Below are 24,651 nucleotides of genomic sequence, written 5' to 3'. Positions count from 1 at the left end.
AATCATAATAGACCCAAGTTAGACCAATATATAATATTTTATCATTTTTATTTTAGTTGTTTGCAATAGTTGAGGAGCTGATAAAATGAGTAACAGGTTTTCAGTCAGAGACAGTTTCCCTCTTTTTTTAAGGCCTGACACTTGACCTCCTCATTTACATACATAGCTATAAATCAAGAGAGGAGGCCTGCAGGTGCATTGTGGTAATGAAAAAGGGAGGAGTAGAGAGGTGATGCTTCACTGATGGAGGATGAAAACTCAGTTTCAGTTGCCGCTAACGTTTTTTTCTGTTCATTCAAACAATCAATCTGACACATAATCAAAATTAGTAGCACATATTCAAGATACAAACAGATGTATATGTGTTATCAGTGTGTCCTAAATACACTGCAACTAAATAGAATCCAGTGAAATTTTTTTTTTGTTTGTTTTTGCTGTAAGTGATGTTTCCATGAATACAAATACAGATAATTTTCTGATCACAGAGTTTTTATTTCAATGAATGAATGATGAAAAATGCAGAAACAAATGCAAAGCTGATACAACACCTCCACCTAACTGTCACAACATTTATTACAAGCATGCAGACACATCTCTTCTAACATGTAAACCTTGTAATGAGCAAACAGCACAAACAGTAAAGAAGCAGATTTAAAACACTGGTTCTGCTTCTCTTCTATTCTTCAGTGGGACAGCCTGACTTGTTGATGTCTTTCTGTGAAGTCTGGGAGCCCAAAGACACTTTACATGTGTAAAGCTTATCCATGTTCCAGTCTGAGGTCTGGATGGCCAGATAGCTGCTGATTTGGAAAGTCTGGTCTGGTTGCTGAACAGCGGTGCTGGTAGAGATCCCACTGCTCACTGGATTCCCAGCAACCAACCAGGTCACATCTGCGAAAGGCACAGACTGACTGGACAGACAGACCAGAGAGGCTTTGTTGGACTGGAGCTCAGCACTGGGCGGAGGGAAGACTGTCAGGACAGGAGGAGAGAGGCTGGAGCCTGAAAACACATGGACCACATTAATAACATGACTGGGAATCAAATTATTAATACACAACATGACAGTAACAGATTAAATCATTACATTTCTGATTTGATAATATCACACTGAAGAAGCAAAACAAAAAATAACATCATCATCACTTGAAATATTAGTTATGTTCCATTTAAAAAAATGATCTTAGAAATATTTTCAGTAATTTAGCATAATTTTTATGATGGAAACAAATTTTTAAAAGTTCTGTGTCTTTCAAAATTCTGCTAAAATAATTTCAGTTACTGTGACAAATTAATGTACACCAGGAACATTTCTTTTTCAGTGTCAATCAAACAATTTAAGATCAAAAATAATTAATTTTAAAAAGCCAAAATGAAAATCAAGCAAATTTTGAATTATGCCTTAACTCTGTAAAAATAAACATTGCAAACACAGTAATTCCATATTGATATTACAGTGTGAAATACTCTTGACAGTTCATTTAACATAAGGAAATGTTAAATCTTGTCAGAAATTGTGAAAATAATTGAGCCCAATGTTGTAAATGTTTTTCATCCATTAAAACGTGCTGAACCACCATCAAACTGTGAAGCATTTGTAGAAAAATATTTCAAATATTGTGATCATTTGCAGATCTTTCTCTTGCCTTCAAAGACACAGTCTGGTATCAAAGCTGATTTCAAACATCATCTATTATTCACTGAACAACATGTTAAATGTTTAAACAAGAAGTAACATATAAATCTATAATTTTCTATCAATTTGAGCCAGAAATAGAAAATCAGACTTGTTTAATGATCAGTTAAAAAGTACTTACCTGTCACAATCAGCTTGGTGCCTTGTCCGAATACCACAGTGATTCAGTTTGTACACATGGCTGTACAAAAACCTCCTGACTCACTAATGAGGGGAGTGGAAGTGAAACATCCTGTTGAGACCAACTTTCACTGTCAACATCTCATTCCCTTCATCAGTCTGTTTATATTCCACCACACTGATGCACTTGTGGATTTTATTCTGAATTTTCTGCTGCATCCTTTTATTTTCATGATGGACATGTTGAGTCTAAATATCTTCTCTGAATTCAGAGTGATGATGTTCAATTGTTGTCTTACTAAAACATCATTCAGTCAGTCCAGCAAGGTTTGTTCAAATGTTATTTTGTTTTTCAAAGTAATCCATGTTCCATTAATCCATTTTTAGTATCTAGAGGAGTTTGTTTTGAAACATTTCTTCTTTTACTACAGGTTTAGTGAATTGAATTCATTGATTTTGGTCAGGATTCATTCAAATCTGCAATAAGTCTTTCACTGAGGTTTTTGTCACAGTGTGAATCATTGTGATACAGCTGCAGAAGCAGAGTCATCCCATGTTTGACAGTAATAGACAGCAGAGTCTCCTGCCTCTGCACGCTTAATGATGAACTGGTAATCTATGTTTGATGAGGATTTAGAGTTGAATCTGTCTGAGGAGAATCCTGTTCCAAAGCTGAGTGAACTGTCCCCATGGTAAAAGCTCAGAACATACTGAGGAGCCCCACCAGGAACCTGTTTGTACCATCTGACATAATTTCCATCATATCTCTGAATGTTACAGTTGAGAACAACCTCTTGTCCTGTAGAAACTGTGTGGACAGCAGGCGTCTGGGTCAGCACTTTTGCTGCATCAACATCTGTCAACACACACAGAGAAATACATGAGTGAAAGGTTCATGTCTGATAATCTGGTTTGTCAAAGGAATGAGAAGAATATCTTACATGTTAGAGCAGTGATGAGAGTGCAGAGGGTCCCCAGCATGTTGTCAGTGTGTGGTGTAAACGTCTCTTACTGTCCAGCTGAGAGGTGAGCAGGGTTGGAGTGTGAGGAGAAGAGAGACTGAAGCTTATAAAGACACTGAGGAGAGGAGAAGTGGAGGAGGAGGAGTTTCAACACTCAATACAGATTTCATTCTATTTTTCTTTGTATATTATTTTTGAAATAGTCATAGAGATCATGGAATGAATATATTGTCATTGGTTTTTATGTTTATGTTTTGAAGTTCTTGCAAAAGTGCAAATCAAATGAGGTAAACTGCATCATTGGCAGAATGTAGACTGAAAAAAGTTCAATTCTCATCTCACTCATTTTCTACACTAATTAGTCTTGTGTTTTAGTTGTACATTGACAAACTATTTAAGCAGCTGTGTATCAGTTGACCTTCAGGTATGTCTCACTTTGACTGCAGCTGGAAGTGTAACAACCTGTGAACCAGAGGATTTCTCTTAAGAAAAAATTCTCAGTTTTTGTGTTTTCAGAACAGCTCCTGTAAACTTTTTATGACTTAAGAAGTTATAAAAAGTCTGTATTATTTGATCATTTCAGAAGTTATGCATGGAGGTAGTGAGCATTTACTGGTCCTTTTCCCATAATTTTAGTATTATGCAAAACACACATAATGGTGTTAAATAACAAGAATCCAATACATTTAGATTTGACGAAAAACAACAACAAAATGTAACCCAGGTAAAAATGTGCTTATAAAGGTTGATTATGCTATAGAATAAATAGCATTAAGATGATTCAAATATGGTTTAGTTTAAAAAAAAAAAGTTTTAAATCATTTTGAATATGTGATGTGTTATGGTTTGTTAAAAAAAGATGCAATGTTTTCCTGGAAATGATCTGAACCAGCATTTATAGGGTGAATATGTAGCAGGGGCGTCAGGTGTCTCAGGTGTTTCAGCCCGGGAGAGAGAGGGGAACGGACAGCAATGGGGAAAACAGGGAAATAAAGCTAATGTGAACGCGATACAGGGAACTTCTGTATTGTAAGTTATAAGTGTAGAGCGCAGAAACCAGTGTGTAACTTATAGCACAAGATTGTTGGCACAACAGTCAGTTAAGAGGACAAGCTGCATACAGTGGAAACAGGAGGAATTTCAACGCGAAGTTATGAGACTGTTTATATTTGGCGCTAAGGCTAAAGCTAAGCTACTCGTAATACATCCATGGTATAGCCTCGTGTCAGTTCATTACACATGAGCAGATGTGGGATAGTTGAAGTTTAATTTATTCAGTTGAACGTGTTGAAGGAGCTGCTGCTTCGACCTGAAGTAAGCAAAGACTCAGACAGAGCTGAAGTAACCAGTGAGAAACCAGTGCTTTACTCTGCATTCTTCTGGAGACGCGGGAAGAGAAAAGACAACCGACGGAGATCGTGATGAGATGCTAACGTGATGCTGAATCTGCACCTGTGACTGCGGACAGCAGATAGGCCAAGAACGTTAAACCAGGTACTAACTTTTATTTTGCTCACCGAGGAGCTTAAGGGCCATTAAGTTTGAGCCACAACGAACACAAGCACCGCACCAGGCCTGCAACTTTATATTTTGTTTTAAACTGTTTTAGTTTTGCAGGCTTTAGAGGGCAGGTGTGTCAGGTGTTTGTGGGCCCACTATTTGTATTTGTTGAGTTTAAATGACCTTGACGTTCGTTGATTTAAGTTTTCAATTGAATATAATAAGTGTGTGTTTTGCTTATGCACTTACAGTGTTTTAATAGTGTGTTTCCTGAAGAGAGGGAAATTTAATTTTGAGGTTTTGAAGATTATTCATATTGTTATTTTATTGTTTTCCCTTCAAATCAAAACTCATTCTTTCATTAAGTAAATAATTGATGACTGTGACTTTATTATTCAAAGAGGGAATAATTTAATCCTGAAAGAGACATACATACACATTTGACTAAAATCTTTATTAAAATTGTAAAGTAAAAGGTAAGTTCACAATAGGTAGGTTTAACGAAACTGCCTGTGTACACTGTAAAAAGAGATCCAAGATAATAGTTAAAACTGAGTTAATCAGGGTTAAAATACATTGTATAAGTACATTAAAAGAACCCAAAAGCCCTGCCCTTATAGACATGATTACTGAGGGGAGCACTACAAAAACTTGTATATGGTGGTGTTTTACACAGAGTGTTATTTGATGGCTCAGTTATCTGTTCATATGTGTCAGAGACTCACAAAGCAGAAGTATTAAGTGAGGAGGTTTTTGTCACAGTGTAAATCACTGTGATGCGACCTCATCAACAGAGCTGTCCCATGTTTGACAGTAATAGACTGCTGAGTCTCCCTCCTCCACAGTGTTGATGATCAAACGATAATCTGACTTTGACTGATGATTAGATGTGAATTTTGGAGAGGAGAAACCAGAGCCATAATATACAGAGCTCCAGCTATGATACCACCTCAGTACATACTGAGGAACTCCTCCTGGAATCTGTTTATACCAGCGAGCAGCACTATTAGTAACAGTCCCCAGGTTACAGTCCATGGTGACTGTCTCTCCTTTTGTCACCGTCACAACAGGAGGCTTCTGTGTCACCACTGTCACACCACTCACACCTGGAAACAACAAGATGACATGGAGTCAAGAGAAACACACAGACTGATGAATCCAACATGAGGTGAGAGCTGCAGTAATTCAGCCTCCTTACATGTTAGAGCAGTGATGAGAGTGCAGAGGGTCCCCAGCATGTTGTCAGTGTGTGCTGAGAATGGCCTTGGAACTTGGAAAGTGAGCTTACTGCTGACAGATTAGAGGGTTTGGAGGATGAGGAGAGGAGGAGCTGGAGGAGCAATTTAATACAACACTGAAACTGAGAGTGACTGACAGGAGGAGGAGCTTTGCCTAAATCTACATGATTTGTAACATTTGTTGGCCTCTTATTTGTCTGCGGAAATGAACATCTAATCTGTATCCGTTATCTACATTAAACAAAATGTATTTTTCACAAACTTTGACAATGTGAAAAAGATAGCCTGCAGCTTTACTCAATGCAGGTGTTGCTTTGGAATTAGAATTTGTAGATCAAATTAAATTAGACATTAGTATACAGACAGATTTCAGATGTATCACAGCTCTCTGTTTTAGTGATTCGCATTTAGTGTAGTTCATCCTTTGTCAGTGTAACAGCAGGCATAAATAGTATAGTTGAATGTAATGTTAAGTCAAGTCAGTTGTGATGGATTTTCAGTGAACTAAGAATGGACTGAAGAAACTGGTTTTTGGTCACATGTGGTGTTGTTATAGAGCATTTATTGATGGATGCACTTCATGTCACCATGTCTCAGAGATTCAAAAAGAGGAAGTGTTTAGTGAGGAGGTTTTTGTCACAGTGTGAATCACTGTGATACAGTCTCCTTAGCAGAGTCATCCCATGTTTGACAGTAATAGACTGCTGTGTCTCCTGCCTCTGCACGCTTAATGATGAACTGGTAATCTATGTTTGATGAGGCTTTAGAGTTGAATCTGTCTGAGGAGAATCCTGTTCCAAAGCTGGGTGAACTGTGTTCATGGTAAAATCTGAGAACATACTGAGTTTTACCAGGAACCTGTTTATACCAACTGACATAATAGTTTTCAGGTCTCTGAATGTTACAGTTGAGAACAACCTCTTGTCCTGTAGAAACTGTGTGGACAGCAGGCGTCTGGGTCAGCACTTTTGCTGCATCAACATCTGTCAACACACACAGAGAAATACATGAGTGAAAGGTTCATGTCTGATAATCTGGTTTGTCAAAGGAATGAGAAGAATATCTTACATGTTAGAGCAGTGATGAGAGTGCAGAGGGTCCCCAGCATGTTGTCAGTGTGTGGTGTAAACGTCTCTTACTGTCCAGCTGAGAGGTGAGCAGGGTTGGAGTGTGAGGAGAAGAGAGACTGAAGCTTATAAAGACACTGAGGAGAGGAGAAGTGGAGGAGGAGGAGTTTCAACACTCATTAATTACACACAACCAGTTCTCGTTCATGAATCAATGGTGTGGTTTTACATATCTCTTACTATATCTTACTATTTCTCTTTACTATGGCTTTCATTTTCTTTTAATTCCAAAAATTCATGAAACATATTCTCAGATTCCTATTATTTCAGAAAAAATTTAAATCCTTAGGTGGTCAGTTTATCAACATTCTGCATTATATATGTTTTTAAATAATCAAACACTACATAACACATAACTCTATAGCTTTGGGCCTCTCTAATGAAGTAAGATTAATTTAGTTAAATAACTTTCATTTCACTGCAGCAAAAAATTCTGTCAATCATCAACCATCTAAATACAAGACTTACATTTTAGTGGCTTAAATGTATTAGTGTTTTTTATTGTTGTTACAGTAATAAATCACAAATAACACCCAACAACAGGCAGTTGTGAGGTTTCATGTAGAAATAGTTTAGAAAGTGTGCACTGTCTCTATATTTGGCTGAAAGCTTCTCTGTGCCAGGGCTCAAAAAGCAGAAGTGTTTAGTGAGGAGGTTTTTGTCACAGTGTAAATCACTGTGATACGTACTCCTTAACAGAGCTGTCCCATGTTTTACAGTAATAGACTGCTGAGTCTCCCTCCTCCACAGTGTTGATGATCAAACGATAATCTGATGTTGACTGATGATTAGATGTGAATTTGGGAGACGAGAAACCAGAGCCATACTCTACAGAGCTGTAGCTATGCTTAAATATCAGTACAAACTGAGGAACTCCTCCTGGAATCTGTTTATACCAGCGAGCAGCATCATTAGTAACAGTCCCCAGGTTACAGTCCATGGTGACTGTCTCTCCTTTCCTCACTGTCACGATAGGAGGCTTCTGTGTCACCACCGTCACACCACTCACACCTGGAAACAAGAAGATGACATGAAGTCAAGAGAAACACACAGACTGATGAATCCAACATGAGGTGAGAGCTGCAGTAAGTCAGCCTCCTTACATGTTAGAGCAGTGATGAGAGTGCAGAGGGTCCCCAGCATGTTGTCAGTGTGTGCTGAGAATGGACTTGGAACTTGGAAAGTGAGCTTACTGCTGACAGATTAGAGGGTTTGGAGGATGAGGAGAGGAGGAGCTGGAGGAGCAATTTAATACAACACTGAAACTGAGAGTGACTGACAGGAGGAGGAGCTTTGCCTAAATCTGCCTGGTTGTTGGTCTTTTCTTTTCTTTGGGGGGACATGTCATTAATTGATCTGTTAATTTGAGCACAGTTTAATACTTTAATTTGAGAATACAATGTCATGATGTCAAAAAAAACATTGCCGTTTACAATGATTTTTTTTTTTTTTAAGTTTTGTCATTTTTAATCATTTAACTGATGATACATTTTTTAAAACAATTATCTAATTCACAAGATTTTCATGAGTCAACAAGAATAATCTTTTTGAGGATATAGACTTTGACTCTGCACATGAAGATAATTTACACACATCAGAGGTAAATTGTCTGTGACCGACAAAATGATAAAAACATCAGTGTGTTTCCAGTCAGGGACAGTTTTGTCTTATTTTACAGATGCCTCACACTTGACCTCTTCATTTACATGAAGCAATAAATTGGGGGTAGAGGCCTGCAGGTGCATTGTGGGAAGGAAGAGGGGGAGGAGTAGAGAGGTGATGCTTCACTGACAGAGGATGAAAACTCAGTTTCAGTTGTTTCTCATTTTATCTGATTGCTCAAATGTTTCAAAACTATTGAAAACAACTACAAACAGAAAAAATACTGATACTGCAGAACATTGATGTTTTATTGGAAAAATAAATATTTAAAAAGTAGCAGTTTTTTTAAACAATGTGTTTACTGATGTAAGAATCAACTAGAAATAGTCTATTACCTGTGTTTTATGGATCTGTAATTGCTAATGATATGAAAATCAAATCTTGTGAAACTTATTGCTGTTCAGATGTTTTTGCTGTAAATGATGTTTCCATGAATACAAATAAATACAGACAATTTTCTGATCACAGAGTTTTTATTTCAATGAATGAATGATGAAAAATGCAGAAACAAATGCAAAGCTGATACAACACCTCCACCTAACTGTCACAACATTTATTACAAGCATGCAGACACATCTCTTCTAACATGTAAACCTTGTAATGAGCAAACAGCACAAACAGTAAAGAAGCAGATTTAAAACACTGGTTCTGCTTCTCTTCTATTCTTCAGTGGGACAGCCTGACTTGTTGATGTCTTTCTGTGAAGTCTGGGAGCCCAAAGACACTTTACATGTGTAAAGCTTATCCATGTTCCAGTCTGAGGTCTGGATAGCCAGATAGCTGCTGATTTGGAAAGTCTGGTCTGGTTGCTGAACAGCGGTGCTGGTAGAGATCCCACTGCTCACTGGATTCCCAGCAACCAACCAGGTCACATCTGCAAAAGGCACAGACTGACTGGACAGACAGACCAGAGAGGCTTTGTTGGACTGGAGCTCAGCACTGGGCGGAGGGAAGACTGTCAGGACAGGAGGAGAGAGGCTGGAGCCTGAAAACACATGGACCACATTAATAACATGACTGGGTGTCAAATTATTAATACACAGCATGACAGTAACAGATTAAATCATTACATTTCTGATTTGATAATATCACACTGAAGAAGTGAAACATAAATAACATCATCATCACTTGAAATATTAGTTGTGTTCCATTAAAAAAACAATCAGTCTCAAACTTAGAAATATTTTCAGTAATTTAGCATAATTTTTATGATGGAAACAAATTTTAAAAGTTCTGTGTCTTTCAAAATTCTACTAAAATCATTTCAGTTACTGTGACAAATTAATGTATACCAGGAACATTTCTTTTTCAGTGTCAATCAAACAATTTAAGAACAAAAAATTATTAATTTTAAAAAGCCAAAATAAAAATCAAGCAGATTTTGAATTATCCCTTAACTCTGTAAAAATAAACATTGCAAACACAGTAATTCTGTATTGATATTGCAACATGAAATACTCTTGACAGTTCATTTAACATAAGGAAATGTTAAATCTTGTCAGAAATTGTGAAAATAATTGAGCCCAATGTTGTAAATGTTTTTCATCCATTAAAACGTGCTGAACCACCATCAAACTGTGAAGCATTTGTAGAAAAATATTTCAAATATTGTGATTATTTGCAGATCTTTCTCTTGCCTTCAAAGAGACAGTCTGGTATCAAAGCTGATTTCAAGCAACATCTATTTTTCACTGATATAACAAGATATAACACATAAATCTATAATTTTCTATCAATTTGAGCCAGAAATAGAAAATCAGTGTTGTTTAATGATCAGTTAAAAAGTACTTACCTGTCACAATCAGCTTGGTGCCTTGTCCGAATACCACAGTGATTCAGTTTGTACACATGGCTGTACAAAAACCTCCTGACTCTCACTAATGAGGGGAGTGGAAGTGAAACATCCTGTTGAGACCAACTTTCACTGTCAACATCTCATTCCCTTCATCAGTCTGTTTATATTCCACCACACTGATGCACTTGTGGATTTTATTCTGAATTTTCTGCTGCATCCATTTATTTTCATGATGGACATGTTGAGTCTAAATATCTTCACTGAATTCAGAGTGATGATGTTCAATTGTTGTCTTACTAAAACATCATTCAGTCAGTCCAGCAAGGTTTGTTCAAATGTTATTTTGTTTTTCAAAGTAATCCATGTTCCATTAATCCATTTTTAGTATCTAGAGGAGGAGGAGGTTTGTTTTGAATCATTTCTTCTTTTACTACAGGTTTAGTGAATTGAGGAGGTTGAGGAGGTTTTTGTCACAGTGTAAATCACTGTGATACGTTCTCCTTAGCAGAGTCATCCCATGTGTGACAGTAATAGACTGCTGAATCTTGCTCTTCTACATTGCTGATAGTCAAACGATAATCTGAATTGGACTGATGATTTACTGTGATTTTGGGAGAGGAGAAACCAGAGCCATAAGTTGGGGAACTCCAGGTGTGATAAAAATTCAGAACAAACTGAGGAACTCCTCCTGGAACCTGTTTATACAAGCGAGGTCCATCTATGGCATTACAATCTATGGTGACTGTCTCTCCTTTTGTCACTGTCACAACAGGAGGCTTCTGTGTCACCACCGTCACACCACTCACACCTGGAAACAAGAAGATGACATGGAGTTAAGAGAAACACACAGACTGATGAATCCAACATGAGGTGAGAGCTGCAGTAAGTCAGCCTTCTTACATGTTAGAGCAGTGATGAGAGTGCAGAGGGTCCCCAGCATGTTGTCAGTGTGTGCTGAGAATGGTCTTGGAACTTGGAAAGTGAGTTTACTGCTGACAGATTAGAGGGTTTGGAGGATGAGGAGAGGAGGAGCTGGAGGAGCAATTTAATACAACACTGAAACTGAGAGTGACTGACAGGAGGAGGAGCTTTGCTGAATATGCATGGGTTAATTTCATGTGTTTTGCAGCAAATCAATAGGAAAACAAATACGTGACATTACAATGATCATATCATTTGTATATTGTATGTATTCGTTGATATAGTCAAATAAAAATAAAAGATTTAAATAAGTTTACAGCACCTAATCTTATTTCACTTCAGACTTGTTAAAATAACCCACTATTGCTTCCTCAACAAATTTCTTTGGTAAATCTGGAAAGAAATCATGAAACTCTGAATTTACTCGACCTCATTTTTATCTGGTTGTGTTTCAGCTGCACATTAAGGAACTGTTACTGTCATCTTTGTGTTTTAGTTGGTTGTGAGCTGGACAAACAAACATCACTACATGTGAACCAGATGATTTCTATCAAATGAATGAAACATCTCTGTTTAATTATATTAGACATTAGAATTCAGACACTGATTTATGCAACATATTATAGTTCTGTGTTTTAGAAATATGTTTTTAGTGGAGTTTATCTTTTGTCAGTGCTAAGGTATATATGAGAAGAACAAGTAAGTATAAAAGAACAAGTTACTATGAATAATATATCTTTATGGGATGATGTGAGAATCCATTGAGAGAGTTCAGAAATATGACAATAACTGGCATTAATATATTAAATTGTGGTGAAGTTTCAGTGAGGAAGCTGGAAACTGGTTTTTGGTCACATGTAGTGTTGTTATATCGACCATTTATTGATGGATGCACTTCTTGTCAACATGTGTCTGAGAGTCAAAAAGAGGAAGTGTTTAGTGAGGAGGTTTTTGTCACAGTGTAAATCACTGTGATACAGTCTCCTTAGCAGAGTCATCCCATGTTTGACAGTAATAGACTGCTGTGTCTCCTGCCTCTGCACGCTTAATGATGAACTGGTAATCTATGTTTGATGAGGCTTTAGAGTTGAATCTGTTTGAGGAGAATCCTGTTCCAAAGCTGGGTGAACTTTCAGAATGGTAAAATTTCAGAACATACTGAGTTTTACCAGGAACCTGTTTATACCAACTGACATAATAGCTTTCAGGTCTCTGAATGTTACAGTTGAGAACAACCTCTTGTCCTGTAGAAACTGTGTGGACAGCAGGCGTCTGGGTCAGCACTTTTGCTGCATCAACATCTGTCGACACACACAGAGAAATACATGAGTGAAAGGTTCATGTCTGATAATCTGGTTTGTCAAAGGAATGAGAAGAATATCTTACATGTTAGAGCAGTGATGAGAGTGCAGAGGGTCCCCAGCATGTTGTCAGTGTGTGGTGTAAACGTCTCTTACTGTCCAGCTGAGAGGTGAGCAGGGTTGGAGTGTGAGGAGAAGAGAGACTGAAGCTTATAAAGACACTGAGGAGAGGAGAAGTGGAGGGGGAGGAGTTTCAACACTCAACACAGATTTCATTCATGAACAAACTACAACACCTTATTAAATAGTCCAGGGCTGTGGTGGATAACTTTGTCACTTGGTGTGAGCAGAACCATCTGCAGCTCAACGTGGCAAAGACTAAGGAACTAGTAGTGGACATGAAGAGAACTAGGGCTCCAGTGACCCCTGTTTCCATCGGTGGGGTCAACATGGACATTGTGGAGGAGTACAAGTATTTAGGGGTGTACTTTGACGACAAACAGGACTGGACCAAAAACACTGACGCCCTCTACAGGAAGGGTCAGAGCCATCTCTGTTTTCTGAGGCAGCTGAGGTCCTTCAACATCTGCCGGATGATGCTTAAGATATTTTATGAGTGAAGGATGCCAACAGACTGAATAAGCTAATCTGCAAAGCCAGCCATGTTGTGGGAGGAGAGCTGGATTTTCTGACAGTAGTGTCAGAGGGCAGAATGTTGTCCAAAATAAGGACTATATTGGACAACTCTTCACACCCTCCGTTAAGAATCAGTCTGTCAATTGATTGATCTCTGGACATTTTTCTCCACCCATGTTCAATAACCAATAATTCTGCTGTACAAAATGTGAATAGCATGTAAATATTAAATATGTCCATATTGTTTTATTAGCGATGGGGTATATTTTTATATTTCTGTATCTTTATAGTTTAAGATTTTGGGTTATATTATTACTATTATTATTATTATTATTTTGTTATTACCTTACTTCTTCTAATTTCTGATTCTGATTCTGATTCTAAATACATATATTTATTATTCTATGTTACTTAATATTTTGTTTTCTGTTTTTCTTTTTATATTTTTCTTGAAATAATCACATACACCAGAAAAAAAATAGAGTATAATATTGTACTGAATAAAGTTTACTTATCATCTCTGTATTTCTATTGAGCTACGAGTTCCTCTCAAAAAGTTAGCTGCACATTAATAAACTGTTTAAGCAGCTGTGTATCAGTCAACCTTCAGGTATGTCTCAGATGGTAATAAATCAACTTTTGTTTTCAGAAGAGCTTCTGTAAATTGTTTATAAAATAAGAACTTTGAGTGACATAGTAGAGCAGCATATAAAGTCTGTTTTATTTGACAATTTCATAAGTTATGCATCGAGATAGTGAACATTTACTGGTGTTTTTCCCCATTATTTTAGTATACATGCAAAGCACACATAAATATATGATATTATAGAAAATGGTAAGAATCCAAAACATTTAGATGTTTGAAAAAAAAATCATTCTGTGTGGTGATATTGTGAAGAGAGTGTTGTTTGATGGCTCTATTATCGCTTGACATGTGTCAGAGACTCAAAAAGCAGAAGTGTTTAGTGAGGAGGTTTTTGTCACAGTGTAAATCACTGTGATATGTACTCATTAACAGAGCCGTCCCATGTTTTACAGTAATAGACTGCTGAGTCTCCCTCCTCCACAGTGTTGATGATCAAACGATAATCTGATGTTGACTGATGATTAGATGTGAACTTTGGAGAGGAGAAACCAGAGCCATATCTTACAGAGCTGTAGCTATGATGAAACCTCAGTACATACTGAGGAACTCCTCCTGGAATCTGTTTATACCAGACCGCCTCATAATTAGTAACAGTCCCCAGGTTACAGTCCATGGTGGCTGTTTCTCCTTTTGTCACTGTCACAACAGGAGGCTTCTGTGTCACCACCGTCACACCACTCACACCTGGAAACAACAAGATGACATGGAGTCAAGAGAAACACACAGACTGATGAATCCAACATGAGGTGAGAGCTGCAGTAAGTCAGCCTCCTTACATGTTAGAGCAGTGATGAGAGTGCAGAGGGTCCCCAGCATGTTGTCAGTGTGTGCTGAGAATGGCCTTGGAACTTGGAAAGTGAGCTTACTGCTGACAGATTAGAGGGTTTGGAGGATGAGGAGAGGAGGAGCTGGAGGAGCAATTTAACACAACACTGAAACTGAGAGTGACTGACAGGAGGAGGAGCTTTGGTTCAACCAACATTTGTCGGTTTCTTATCTTGTGTCGCGGGAACTTTTAGTTTTTCACAAGTCATCAAGAGACATTTAATTGCTGGATATATGCTTTGGCTCTCTGCATATGTATACAAGTTACACATAATACAGGTAAATTACCTATGATTGACCCTATGAATATCAAAAAAAACATTAGTGTTTTTCCAGTCACGGACAGTTTCTTCTTGTATTACAGAGAGCTGACACACTGACCACTTCATTTGCATGGAGCTATAAATGAAGATTGGAGGTATGCAGGTGCATCCGGGGCAGAGGAAAGAGGCAGGAGAAGAGGGGGAGGTGTCGCTTCACTGACTCAGAGTGAAAACTCATTGTCATTTATTACTCATCTGTCTGATTATTTTAACATCCTGATTATTGCAAATGACTCAAATATAACCCTTGGATTATGTGCGTTTCATGTTACTAACTTTTGTGTTCCCATTCAAAACTGTTTGACCTTTGTTGGTCTATTATGCTCTGTGGACAGAGAAATGTCTCACCATTAAGTTTATTGCCATGCATTTGTAACTTTGTAACTTTATTCTCAAAATTCAGTTTTATCTTACTGACTCCATTTTAGCATTCATTGTACTGAGTTAGCCTTACAGATGTCCAAAATCAAACTTTGAACATGTAGATATTTTCCTGGACGTGGAGGACAGTGTTGTTACTTTATTTTAAAAACTGCCCAATTATTTATTCATTCTGGTTGTGGCAGAACATGAATAAGCGGGGGGGGGGGGGGGTTTTGTGACATGCAGAATTTGCATACAGCTGTACTTCTCTAAACCAGATTGCTTGATTGATGCAGCAAATATACCAAATGTTGATTAATATACTGTAAGTGCAATAATCTCTTTAATAAACAAATCAAATTCAAAAACATCATGCAGTGTTAACAAATGTGAAAAAAGTGTCTATATATTGTATAATTTCACAATTCTGAACTACATTTTCATCCACTATGTTACTTTATGCCCAATTATTACACATAGAGCAGCAGGATGACTGTCGAGATAATTTGATAAATGCTGCCACCTTGTGGTTGAAAGTGACTTTGTACAGAAAGATAAGTAGATTTTTAGGCGATTTTTACACCATGCATCACTATGTCAGTCTTATCTATGTGATTTTTTCTCACACTCATCAATAAAATAATATAAACTGATCATCTTCTCCTGAAAAATATATAAACATATCAACTCTTGTTCAACACATTAGCATTTATAACAGACAAAACCAGCAACAGATTTAAGGTCTCTGTGTCCTTCTCCTTCTCACTCTGATCGGCGGTGGCCCTATGATAATGCCTCTGTTAGGACTCCTCATCTGTGCTCGCAGTGGAGACCTCAGACCAACACCAGGGGGAATCCTCCGTACAGGTTGCTGAGGCAAGGCATAACTGCCGTCCTTAAGCTCGTCCACAAAAGCCTCCACTCTGTCAAACTTTGTGGTGAGCCTCCCCAGCTCGTCTTTTAGAGAGTTAAACTGCCTGTAGAGGTCTCCCAGAGCATCTGACAGAGATTGGATCCTGAACAAATGAAGAGATATTTGGGGGAAAGTACAAATGAATAAATGGTTTCAGTATTCGAATGACCAGTCAAAGAACTTTGGCACTGCAGTGTGCAATAACCTCATATGAAACAGGAACGGTGTTTGTTGGCAAAACATAAGTGAGAGGGGAGCCAAGTCAAATTGGCAACATGAACATGAAAGTCACGACATATCTGTTGAGCAGAAACAGCTACATCATTTGCAGGAAACATGAGGATAACAGACATGAAGAACGGACGTTCCTCAACAAAAATACTGAAGTATAAAAATAGTTGACTTGAACACAGGACACTGTGCCTGCAGTCCACCTGAATTGATGAATGTTCACATTAAACATGCTCCTAGCTGTTGATATCACGCTCCAGGGTCTAATTTCAACAGGAGAGGGTCAATGACTTCACATAATGGCTGCCAGAAACACTCTGTTCATCAGAACATGAGGCTGAAACATTTCCCGTTTTCTTTTGGCGCAGTCTCCATGGTGAGGTCATTTACAGAGAAGAGCTGGCCTTGCGTGGGCCACTGCAATCATGGATCACATTACTGGCTCTGTGTCATACACAGCAAGTTACATAATTCCTAATTTTGTACGAATGTGAGTAACAAGAAAAAGTTTGCTGACATCACCCTGTGTTTGTTATTCTTGCACGTTTCAACTCTTTCTTACTCAACATTTAGACTTTCTTTTTCTTCCTCTAGCTTGTTTGTGTATTATCACTGCAGTATACAGTTAGTCCAGTCAGTCCACTGTAACCCACCTGTTGTATTCAGGAAGGACAGAGGCATGGTCATTAATTAGCAGGTCTTTCACTTGGGTTAGAATCGCAAATTTCCAGTTGTCCAGCACCTGAGTGAGGTTGGAACAAGTCTTGCCGTTGGTGTGTTCTGCTGAAGACAGAAACTTATACTCAGGACCGTGTGGGCTAATAGTCACCATAAATACTAAAAACACAATCTTGATTTAAGTGCTTTTGAAATATAACATTATTGATAATCATTTACAGATTGCAGATTGTGATGATGATGACGCATTGTCCCTGACCTTTAGGGTCCCATTGTGGGGTTTCCTGTTTCCATTTTTGAGCTCCACATGTTGAGATCATGCAGAGAAGGACCAGAGCCCCCTTCATCCTCAATCTTCCTCACCAAACAAAAACAGAAATACAAGACGTGTGCTGCTGGGAAACAAGTGCACAGGTAAGTGATGCAAGGAAAACTTGCAGTCAAAGTTAGATAAAGTAAGATAATAAGTAAACATTGATTTATCCCTCAGATGTTAGCATGTAAATGATCATTTTCTGATCTAAGACTGATTGTATTGTAATGGAATGCATTCTGTTTGGTTCTGTGTTTAATCAGATTTACCGTACTGGAGGTGAAACACAGTGCAAAGAATCTAATCAACATTAATCATTTTACAATACCTTTCTGTGAAGTACGTGTCAGGAGTCTTTCCAGGCCAGAGCAGCAAAACACACTCTGCAGTACGATCCCTCGACAGCGACACACTGACAAACCATGACCTGGGCAGCACTCTCTTATAACTGCCTCCCTAAACTCACGGAGCCATTCCCCCCACCTGCTCCCACCCACTTCAGTGATGCAGGGCTGCGACACACTTTGTTCTTTTAGCATGTGAGCACAGTGCTGCATGGACAAACAAATAACATGGCACTGAAGGCAAATGTCCCCAAACACACACACACATACACACACATGCTTTCCACTTCACTCTTCTCTCAAATGTATCTTGCAGCCTCCACGTCTGCTACAGTGATAAAATAAAAACCCACAGAGCCTGGATGGGAGGTCCTGATAATCCCCTATCTATGTTCCATCTATCCTCCACATGTCTTTTTAGCTGCTGTGAGTGGTGTAAGGCAACTGCACTGCCTATGGGTCTAATCCAGAGGAGGTGTTTGATGTAGCAGTGTGGCTCCAGCATAGCATTCTTACTGCCTACTGTAATACAATCTGCTCGGCATCTGGGCTACGATAAACCCATCCAGCACTGGTCTCCTCAACTGTCAGGGCAGATCAAATCCTGAGGAGTCACACTTAATGAAGCAAAAAATAAGAAAATCACATTGTTTGGTGTTAATCATTTCAATAGTATATATTTTAGAGACTATTTAAAAGTATTAAGCTAGAAAGTTGACTTGTAAGAGTTTCTAGTCATCTTTTAAACAGCCATCACATTGTAAAGAGAAAAATATACAGCCCCCAAAGGATTTCCTCTCCCTAAACTCCCCACAGCCCTAAATCAAATAGATTGCTGTCTAATTCCCACAATGATTTTACTCTGATTGACATTAATTTACTTTTGACAAATCTAGATAATTTATGTAGAGGTAATCTCACTGCTGATGGAGGGTGAAGCAGCACATTTTCCTCATTGCTTCCATTGCTAAGAAAGATTTCTTCAATTTATAATCTGGACAGTTTTAGGGCAGCTGGATCCAAGAGAGGTAGAAAAATATATATCACTGAGGCACATTTTCCTTCATTTTCAAATACCGGGCAAAAAGAGTGCTTTTCCTTGTCATCTCGGAAATGAAATACCCTTTGTATCAAGAAGTTCCAGCTCTGATCTACTCCAGATCAGAGCTCCTAATTCCATTTGAAAGACCGTGCTGCATCCTGTGCTGATGTGTGCAGATATTTGTACTGATGTATGATTTGAGGCCAGCCCATCACTGCTGAAAGGGAATCTGTGCTGGGCAACGGTCCCTGCCATCTGCACCAACTTTAAACCCACAGAGAGAGCACAGTGTACTGCATGCTGCAAGTAGGATGAACATCGGGCCATCTCCTCCATACATCTCCTGTGCTGACAACACTACACAATATGTTGGATTCTGCTGTGGAAACTAGATGCTCTTTGAAGCCCACCCTCCCAAGAGATTTAGAAACAAGGAAACAGTGAGATTTGTAAAAGAAAATCTATCTGACATCCAACTCCTGATTCTGTCAGCAAGTAGTCACAGTAAATCTGGTATAATCTAATTTAGCTGTTAACTACAAATTCTATTTGAACAAATGATTTATTAGGTAACAATTGACATTTGAGAAAAAAAAAATATATATATATATATATATTGGTGGTGGTTGTTTGTCTTTTGAGCCAAGTAGACTGGAGTTCATTGTTTGCCCAGTATAGTATTTTCCACTACATCAGTGGAAACGTGGCACTGACAGAAGGTTTGTGTTTTATGGGCAGTGGGAAAATAAACTTTAAAAATACAAAGTACAAAAGAAGGCTACTCATATTGCAGCAGAATCACTCCTTTAAGTGTTGTACTATACTGCTAGATTATTTTTTTTTCTAATGCATCACTGTGTATGCAGGATTTTATGTTGAAGCTGGTGGAATTAAAGCTAAAATGCTATCCTCTGATATATTAAAAGTCTGAATATAATGTAGTGGTGTTGTTTAACCTATAGCAATGCATCATATTTCACAAGCTGACGTATGATTTGTGTGTAATATGTAGTGCAACAGTAGTAGTAGTGTGATGCAGTATAAAATGGAAATAATATTAAAGTGCAAGTACCTCAAGTCAATTTTGTATTTTGTTGCCTTCCATTACTGGTTACTGTGTGTGTTGTTGTAGTGCAGTGCATGCAACTGTATATCTACAGGAACACCACATACGTTCATTGCCGCTGTTAAAACTGATGATCCACAGTCAGTGATGGGTGTGACAAATTATAATTTGTTTTTCTCTTAATACTCATTAATATGGAAAGAGATTCACGGCAGGACTAATGCCGAGCCATAAAAGCTTTATCTGGAGTCCAGCACCAGTCAGTCTCCAGCTCCGTCTGCATCAGTAATAGACTGACTTCCTTCCAGCTCTGTGCAGCTCAGTCCAGCACAGCCAGAGGAAAGAATGACAGCAGTGGACCTGCAGAGCCAGAGCGTGAGATAACCAGGCCTCTGCCTCTCTGTTTTTTAACTCACTGTCACATCTGCTCTCTCACATCACATGCTGCTTGTTATTGACTCACAGCGGCACATCTCTTCATAATTACTTTATCAGAGCAGTATTAAAAGGATGGTTAAAATGGAACATATCAGCTCTCACTGTTGCCAAACAGAAGGTGCACCTTGAGGATTCTCATGTTTCCTACTCAGTCATATGACTGTCGATGTGTATAGTAGGTGACAGATGACTAGGAGCATGATGTGGTTAGTCACTTGTTGTCATACCTCATTCCACTTTAAAGTGTTAACTCTGAGAAGCCTGGCAGGTGGGAAGTAATCATTTAGAGTCAATTTGATACTCTAAAAGATTGTAGGTGCTACCATCTGTCTTGATAGTGAAGTTTATATCAGCAAAACTAAGATATTTCTTGAATGTACTGACACTAGTTTACAAAATGCAACACATACAGACCATTTTGAAGCTGTCGGATTGTGTTTTTTCTTCAAAGTTGTTGAAGTTTCCTCTGCCATTGTTTGAGCCAAGCAATTTTAAATATGACCTGGAGTAACTGCTCTTACAAAAGTAATAAAAAATGTTCATGAATTAATCACATTTACTCTTATTTATGGGTAGCATATATTATTCAGAGGGAATAATTATGATATTTAGACATACACTTATTTGTATCACTTAGAGGTATCAATAAGGTTATTCATAGTTTTGTCAGTACTAATTCTAATATGTCTGTATTAATGATATACAGTTTTGTATATGAACACCTGCAGTACAGTAACCAACCCTTTAACAAAAAGTACCTTTAGGAATTTTTGTTCCATCTCTAATTACAAAATTGATTATTGACAAAATTAGAAACACTGTTGATTCTCATTCTCTTATTTGAAAAGATTTTATACAGTAGATTTTTTCATATATGTCTGTCTTGATTCTAGTGGAGTTCACAGCTGACCTGAGTGTATTTAGGTTTATAGTGAGTGTTCAATGCCCTCCAGTGGTCACAGTGTAATACTGCAACACTCACTAAATTTGTTGCCATCCAAGCGTAAACCAAGTTTTGCATCAATATTTACCATACAAAACATTATTAGTGTGGTTATTACAACTGATAACTGTAATATCAGTACTGAATACTTACAAAATAAAACGAAAAGACATGAAATCAGAAATAAGCTATCAGAAATGATCATGGAATCGTTTTTTTTTTTTTTTTTTTCAGTTGTTGTGGCTCCACGTGGCATAAATAGTCAAGTAGGAAAACACAGAACAGTAGGAAAATAACAACACTACGTGGGAGAGCGTTGCATGGTGATTTGTGTTTCTGCTAAAACACAGTGATAGCCAAGCAGAGGTCTGTAAAAAACATCATTAACAAGCCTGGATCACCTTTTCTCACTCTCATAAAAGAAAGCTGCTGTTTATGATCAAGGCTGCAGACATGAGGTTGAAGGAACAAGCAGATTTGCTCACTGTGCTCAGCAGTGTTAAATCACCTCAGGTTCCTCCAGATTAAAACTCCAGGTTCTTGTACATACACTTCAGTCATTATAGCATATTCATATTTAAGTGCATTATAATGCACTTGAATTCAAGCAAAGACGTAATATTTCATGCACACAAAGCTTTTTTGCTCTCTCTCTGGGATTATTTCCTCTGGACGTACACCAGAGCAGCCTGGACTATCTTAACTCTGTTGAGATGGTTAGTGGAAATTTTACACTTTGATTGATCTTTTCTATTCCAACTGGCAAAATAAATTCCATCCCATCATAACAGGGCCACCTGACCAGTCTGTTTTTCTTAGCCAAACAGCTTTTAACTTTAAGAGCAACAAAACTGAGAGGAAAAACTGACAATAAATAGCTCACATGATAATCAGATCTTATGTGTATTGACGACCTTTGACCTTTTAAACACAGTAATGCAGTGTCTGTTAGTGCTACAGTGATAAACATCAAGGTCATTCCCAGAAACCCTTGAAACGATTAGGAAAAATAGTCCTTGTTATATGGACCCTGATTTGCATGCAGCCTGGGAAAGCCAAGGTAGACTGCAGTTAGGTCTGTGATCTGGCCAATGAAAATGAATATATGTAGCTAAGTGTAAACAAAATGACATTAAATTGCATGTGTTAAATAGAAAGCACTTATTGTGACAAGTGTAAATTGGACCCTATAGTGCCCAACCTTTTAGACTTGTAAGGCCAGTGTGTGTGCGTGAGGTTATACTGGGCCCTAAGGAGGTAAAATTATCCGCTAATTTGTATGAAAAAATATTAAATAATAAAAATAAGTCATTTGCATGCCATTTGCGTGAGTGCCTCAACTGCCAGTTTGGGAACCATCCAAAACAAATGTCAGGAAACTGACGGTCCAAACACATGAGATAAAGTTTGTAGCTGACGAGGAACTCAATCATCAGCTCCATTAAAACAGTTTTTGTATGGTGTATATTGTCTATCAGGTGCTGTGAGAATTAAATGACTTTGTGTTACAAAATGTAGTTTTTTGAACTCCATGAAGCACCTACCAGTTTTCCTTTAGCTATCCACTTTTTCTTTTCCATGTCCAATTGAATGAATACACAACAGCTGAAAACCTTGACACGTTTATGTAACTAAACTTCACCATCAAAAGTCTCTTGTTCTGGTTTTTTTGAGTCCCACTCGTGTGTGTGTGTGTGTGTGTGTGTGTGTGTGTGTGTGTGTGTGTGTGAGTCTCTCGTACATGCTGTGATAACCGTCTAATCCCCTCACTGTGACTCTCACATGATGAAGAAATCCCACGTCTCACAGCAGCAGCCCGGGGCCCAGACATTGCATGGTTACTCCACCTCAGCTCACATGACCCTATGCTTGCACTGTAGCAAATGCTTCCCCCTCCCTCCCATGCTTCACTTAAGTTTCTGTCATTCTGACCAGATAAAGGCACAGGGAGGGTTGTCTCCCAGTTTTTGACAACATGAGGAGATATTTGATGATAAAAAAGATTCCTTTGCCGTGGTGGAGGAGGGACAACACGCAGAATGAGACCAGTCCACTCATACCAAAGGTAAGGGGTCGCTTTAGAATTTCTATTTTCTTACATGAAGTTCCTTTCTTAATATTGTGTACCTCAAAGTTCTCAAAACTTTGGTATTTACGTAAATTCTTGAATATCCAAAGGCAGGCTCTGCAAAAGAGGATGCTGCAGAGCTTGGCCATGTCACCAGTGAATTTCACCAAGCAGGGACAAACAATGAACAGGACCATGACAGCCCTGTATTCACAAGGATCCAACCCAACTACAGTTATTCTTTGATGGACTACTTCCTTAAATATTTCCTGTTCCTGTGCAATCTGGTGTTCACAGTCCTGGGCCTTGTGGTTCTCGGCCTGGGTATGTGGGGCCTCATCAGCAAAGAATCGTTTGCTCAGGAGAAGATCGGCAGCATCGGCACCGACCCGATGCTGATACTTGTGACTCTGGGCTTCGTGCTGACCATTCTCTGCCTGTCGGGCTGCGTGGGCGCCTTGAGAGAGAACTGCTGCTTACTAAAGCTGTTCTCTGCCGCGGTGCTGGTGCTCATCACAGCCCAGGTGCTGGCTGCCATCTTGGCCTACAGTCTGCAAGATCAGATTGGGGGCTACCTGCGGTCTGGGATGTTAGCTGCCATGGCACGCTACCAGGATGATCTGGATCTGAGGTTCATCACGGATGAGATTCAGTCAAATCTGCAGTGCTGTGGGGCAGATAACTACCGTGACTGGGAGGTCAACATGTGAGTAGAGTGTGACTGACTTGGACACACTGTGTTTATTTAAAAAAAAAAAAAAAGACCAGTCATGATGTAGGAATGCACTGAGAAGTAAATGTGCTCCTCACAGATATTTTTCTCTCCTTTCCTCAGATATTACAACTGCTCAGCTCCAGGAGTGCTGGCCTGTGGTGTCCCTGCGACGTGCTGCGTTGACCCTCTAGAAAACGGCACAGTGTGGAACTCCCAGTGTGGCGTTGGAGTCCAGCAGCTTGGACGAGTTTACTGCTCAGAGTGTGATCTTCCTGGGTGGCTGTCTTTGGGGGGATCTCGCGCTGGATCGAACAGCACGAAGGCCTGATAGGAACGGTTAGCATTGTCGTACTGGGGGTCCAGATTGTGATTCTGTTTATCACTACAAGACTGCTGGAAAGCATCCAGTGGCATAAAGTTTATATGTGACGAATACAACTGTATATCTAATGACTGCTGACTGCTTTTGGATTCTGGCCTTGTTCAACTTGATTGCAAACACTCAGATTACTGTGTCTGTTTTGCCAAAGGAAAAGAAAAATAACTAATCATTTTAAAATGTCGAGTTGGCTGACCAAAGTGCGTTATTCTGCAGGCAAAAATCCCTGTCCTGGTTCAGAAAAAAAATTCCATCAAAAGAATCAAATTTAGGCAAGGCCTTTCCTGACTCTAAATCTACAGAATGTGTTTTATACCTTTGTTGCACTGTAAAAACCTTCACTTCTCCTGGAAACATCTTGTATATCTTCATACCCTGGCAAAAGGCCATCAGATGAGGAGCCAGG

The 24,651-nt window shown here is 38.7% G+C and overlaps 2 protein-coding genes and 1 long non-coding RNA gene across 24 annotated transcripts; 2 read left to right on the top strand and 1 right to left on the bottom strand.

Annotated features, from left to right (window-relative positions):
* Positions 1 to 471: 471 nt before the first annotated feature.
* Positions 472 to 14,557, bottom strand: LOC108880020 (immunoglobulin lambda-1 light chain). Of its 22 annotated transcripts, XM_051069342.1 has the most exons (5): positions 6,585 to 6,739; positions 6,234 to 6,499; positions 2,347 to 2,403; positions 1,818 to 1,851; positions 472 to 1,002 (listed from the first exon to the last, which is right to left on the bottom strand). In XM_051069342.1, the coding sequence occupies exons 1-5, from the start codon at positions 6,622 to 6,624 to the stop codon at positions 677 to 679; spliced, it is 723 nt and encodes a 240-aa protein (XP_050925299.1). In that variant the 5' UTR covers positions 6,625 to 6,739; the 3' UTR covers positions 472 to 676. The 22 variants fall into 22 exon arrangements, with proteins under 22 accessions (XP_050925299.1, XP_050925286.1, XP_050925290.1 ...); XM_051069329.1 differs by lacking the exons at positions 2,347 to 2,403; positions 6,234 to 6,499; positions 6,585 to 6,739 and adding exons at positions 7,329 to 7,654; positions 14,381 to 14,530; XM_051069333.1 differs by lacking the exons at positions 2,347 to 2,403; positions 6,234 to 6,499; positions 6,585 to 6,739 and adding exons at positions 5,057 to 5,384; positions 14,381 to 14,513 and having other exon boundaries at positions 1,818 to 1,849.
* LOC127142171 (uncharacterized) lies at positions 10,866 to 15,304 on the top strand. Its single transcript, XR_007812657.1, has 3 exons — positions 10,866 to 10,970; positions 14,253 to 14,350; positions 14,794 to 15,304. It is a non-coding gene; the product is annotated as an uncharacterized LOC127142171 (long non-coding RNA).
* A 7,719-nt stretch (positions 15,305 to 23,023) lies between these two features.
* LOC108880018 (tetraspanin-10-like) lies at positions 23,024 to 24,485 on the top strand. The gene is given in 5 exon segments (XM_018671482.2): positions 23,024 to 23,148; positions 23,262 to 23,857; positions 23,987 to 24,104; positions 24,106 to 24,153; positions 24,155 to 24,485. Coding segments are annotated over 5 exon segments (993 nt in total). The 5' UTR covers positions 23,024 to 23,058; the 3' UTR covers positions 24,296 to 24,485.
* The last annotated feature ends 166 nt before the right edge of the window (positions 24,486 to 24,651 follow it).

The sequence above is a fragment of the Lates calcarifer genome, unplaced genomic scaffold (genome assembly GCF_001640805.2).
Source record: "Lates calcarifer isolate ASB-BC8 unplaced genomic scaffold, TLL_Latcal_v3 _unitig_818_quiver_880, whole genome shotgun sequence".
Lineage (NCBI taxonomy): Eukaryota > Metazoa > Chordata > Actinopteri > Centropomidae > Lates > Lates calcarifer.
The sequence above is the reverse complement of the archived record's forward strand: the minus strand, read 5'-3'. Positions and strand labels throughout refer to the sequence as shown.

Coding starts and splice junctions, on each gene's coding strand:
- LOC108880020 (XM_051069322.1), bottom strand. CDS start 14,420: ATGCTGGGGACCCTCTGCACTCTCATCACTGCTCTAACAT. Junction 10,132..13,962: donor ACGGCTCTGTTAATGAGTAC/ATATCACAGTGA, acceptor TGAATCACTGTG/GTATTCGGACAAGGCACCAA. Junction 9,291..10,097: donor CACCAAGCTGATTGTGACAG/GTAAGTACTTTT, acceptor ATGTGTTTTCAG/GCTCCAGCCTCTCTCCTCCT.